Below are 3647 nucleotides of genomic sequence, written 5' to 3'. Positions count from 1 at the left end.
TAGATGATTATGCGAACAATATTTTTGACCAAATTAGTACCAGAAAATAGGAAAGCATAGGGAATTAATGCCCTTTAGTAGTTGCCATGGTCATTTGCTGGAACCTTTTCTGATACAGTCCTATATAATGTTTTTAGTGAAATCATATACTTTATAGATTTTTTGAGACTGGCTAAGTGGCACCTTTCTGTTGTTTCTTCTTGAGAATTTCCTTAACATGAACCTACATGAAAGGTAAGCTCTCAGATGATGTAGCAAACCTTTGTTAATGCAGTGTTTAAAGTACAGCTTAGAAGCCATAGCCTAGGAAGGCAAGCTGGAGAAGTAGAAGCCTGCATTCAGAAGAGTGCAGAAAATAGCTTGAGTGGGAGTCTAATGGGCAACCTTCCTGTAGGTACAAATATAGTCTACAACTCAGTTTTGTGCTTACTTTATGTAGTACATTGGATAGATCAGCATGCCGTGGCTATTGTAAAAGGCTAAGAAAGGAGTATAGATCCAGCTATCCTATATTTATTTAGGTATGCAGTTCTAAATATTCTGTAAATGTCATTTCCCATATCTATGACATAGGGTTAATAATATGTACCATGTTATCTTACAGAGCTATCAAGACACCTTTTGGGGTCAACGGTGAGAAAACACTTGGAAAATTTGGAAAGCAGGTTTTTCTGCTAAAACGATCTTCTCGGTTACTGTTTTGAGCTGTGTTCCAGAGAGCTAAGGCTTCTCTGAGCCAGACTTCTGATCAATGAAGTATCAGTGTCCTCGTGAGAGCACTCCCAGCAGGCCTACTGATAGATCACATTATAGCTGAGACATCTTGTGTTAAACAGTGCCCTAGCCAAAACAAAAACAACAAACAAACAAACAAAAACTTTCCAAAGTGCCAGAGAGACTTTACAGTTTGAAAGTTTTCCTCCATCTATCTCTCTAGTAAAGATGGATGTAAGGCTAAAAGATCGGGAATTTTGGTACAGTCTCCATGGTCAAGTCCCCGGAATGCTGGAATGGGACATGGGGAATGAATTTTTCCTGCCTTGTACCACAGATCAGTGCTCTTTCGCTGAGCAGTGTCTTGTCAAATACAAAGTTCAACTGCTAAAACCACCAGCGCTGCCTCAGGAGAGGAAACCCAATCCTGATGATGATGATCCTCCCACAGAACCCAGCTTGTGGATGTGGGTGAATCCCAACGTTGTGTACCCTGCCAACATCAAAGAGTTTCCAAATCTCAGTCATAAAGTTCTGCCAAGTGCACCAATCCCAAAGACTGACGAGTCTAGCCGCTTAGGGACTCAGAGGGTGTTAAAGTCCCTGTCTGTTCTCCGCACTGAGCGTTGTCAGCAACAAAGGCTGCCCGTTTTATCCACTGGCCCTGATCACAAAGACGAGGAGACTGAGGAACAGGGATGCACGTCCTCTAACAAATACACCAAGAAGCACACACTGTACCTTGATCCACTCCAGGACAAGGAGTCCTGGCCACGCCCTCCTCTCAACTACAGCCATCTAGTTGCCCTAGCATTAAAAAGCAGCCCTTCCTGTGGCCTCAATGTGCAACAGATCTACAATTTTACTCGACAGCATTTCCCGTATTTCCGGACTGCACCAGACGGCTGGAAAAACACCATTCGCCACAATCTCTGTTCCCTGACCTGCTTTGAAAAGGTGCCAGCCCCGGTTGAGGAGGAGACAGATGGAAAACCTCGTGCTTTCCTCTGGAAACTCACTGACGAGGGACACCGCTTCTTTCAGGAGGACACCCGTGTCTTGGCCTATGCTCGAAAGGAGAGCATTAAGCAGTGCATGCGCCAACCAGAACTGATAGACCTTCTCTTTCAACTTTAATGTTTTCTTCTTTTCTTGTGTGTGTGTGTGTGTGTGTGTGTGTATGTGTGTGTGTGTGTGTGTGTGTGTGTGTGTAAGTGTGCGTATGCATGCTTTTGTATGTGTGGGCACATGTGTGTGGAGGCCCAAGGTTGACATCAAGAATTTTCCTCCATTGCTCTTCCACCTTATTCTTTGAAGTAGGGTCTTTCAGTCAAACCTAGAACTTATAGATACCGTTCGTTTTACTAGCCAGCTTGCTAGGATCCCTTGTCTCTGCTTTCCAAAGGCTGCGATTGTAAGCAGGTCCTCATACCCACCCAGTTTGGCTCTGGGGATCTGAACGCAGTTCCTCCTGCTTGCATGGCAAGCACTTTAACTGTTGAGCCATCTCCCCATCCTCCTCTTTCGCCTTTGAAGTACAATTGCTCACTTTCTGGAACAGTGCCCTGCTTACTGTACCGGACTAACCTTCACTTATTTGTGATCCTACTCTGTTTGATTAGTGCCAAGCCATCTCTAGCCACCATTAAGTAGTCAGAGGCAGCTACAGATAGGGCAGAGATTGAATCCAGATGTAGAATGATGGAAAGTTCCACGGCAGCTGCAATTGCTCTGTGCTTTGGACAGAGACAGAAAATCTTAGGAACGATGGCAGACAAGCTAAGGATAGAAGCGCATGTTATGTTTATTGGAGTAAACTGTGAAATATAAAGAACAAATGCAAAATAAACCCAGGTTATGGGAACCTTGGGTGCCATGTGAAGGTATATGTGCATAAAGAGAGCTAGACTTGGTGTTTAAAGTCTGGAGACTTAAATATCCCCCTCTGCCATTCATCGATTGCATTTTCTTTTGGAGTGACGTAACAGCTTTGTTCTCTTGCTATCCAGCTCTGGTAGTTACAAATGCAGGCAGCTGTTATTTGTTTGAATATTGAAAGTCTTTACATTGCTTCTGTATTAATTCTAAGCTTTATGATGACAATGTATGGTGCTCATTCGTGTTTTTCACCAAACTTTATTTGAGAAAATGTAAGGTCCATCTTTAGGTGTTGAATGCAAACACATATTTGTGAAGCCTAGATAATTTATGTGTAATTAAAACGAGGTGGGAAGTTGCCATGGAAACAGGGAGACGTCCTTCCTGGAAACAGGAAAGCATTAAAATTGAAGTGCCTTTTGAGTTAGGGTTAAAGAATAAACGGGAATTTGCTGAACACATAAACTGGCGAAGAAACATTATACGGGCAACAGTGTGAATCCTGTTGGCCAGGTGTTTAGCGAATTCTAGGACCATTCATACACTAGAGCCCTGCGTCACTGTATTAAAGCTAAGCAAACAGCTTGTAAGTTGTACTTTGGTGTTTAGGGCTCTACAGTATTAAAGACATAATTTGTACATTGCTAAAAAGCACAAATAAAATACCAACATAACAAATACTTCAGCTTTTGGCTTTATAATTTCAAAATTCATTTTTGTAGGTACTAAGTTCATTAAATTTAAATAGTTTTTTCCTTTTGTGCTAATGCAGTTTTAAATATATACTAACATCTAGAAAATAGCTTTTAAGTATGTATTTAGTTGCCAAGTATTCAATGAGATTATTAAAATGTCTGTACAATATAAAAGCAGCTAATTTAATATGATTATAATAAGGGAGATTTTAATGACTTACTACAGTAGACACAAAACTGCTTAGGTTTAATTGCGAAGGGTGAATAATCAAACAAAATTATTTCTGAAAGTAATTGTAAATACTGCTTCTGTAACATAGTTACTTTGAAAATGTTGACAGGACACTCGGGAAATAATAA

General features: G+C 41.1%; 1 protein-coding gene across 1 annotated transcript; it reads left to right on the top strand.

Annotated features, from left to right (window-relative positions):
• Nucleotides 1-775: 775 nt before the first annotated feature.
• On the top strand, nt 776-1851 carry LOC121444302 (forkhead box protein R2-like). The gene has a single exon (XM_041646122.1). The coding sequence runs from the start codon at nt 943-945 to the stop codon at nt 1849-1851; it is 909 nt and encodes a 302-aa protein (XP_041502056.1). The 5' UTR covers nt 776-942.
• Nucleotides 1852-3647: the final 1796 nt, after the last annotated feature.

Source organism: Microtus oregoni, unplaced genomic scaffold (genome assembly GCF_018167655.1).
Source record: "Microtus oregoni isolate MIOR12 unplaced genomic scaffold, Mior012 000121F_000, whole genome shotgun sequence".
In the NCBI taxonomy this organism is placed as follows: domain Eukaryota; kingdom Metazoa; phylum Chordata; class Mammalia; order Rodentia; family Cricetidae; genus Microtus; species Microtus oregoni.
The sequence above is the reverse complement of the archived record's forward strand: the minus strand, read 5'-3'. Positions and strand labels throughout refer to the sequence as shown.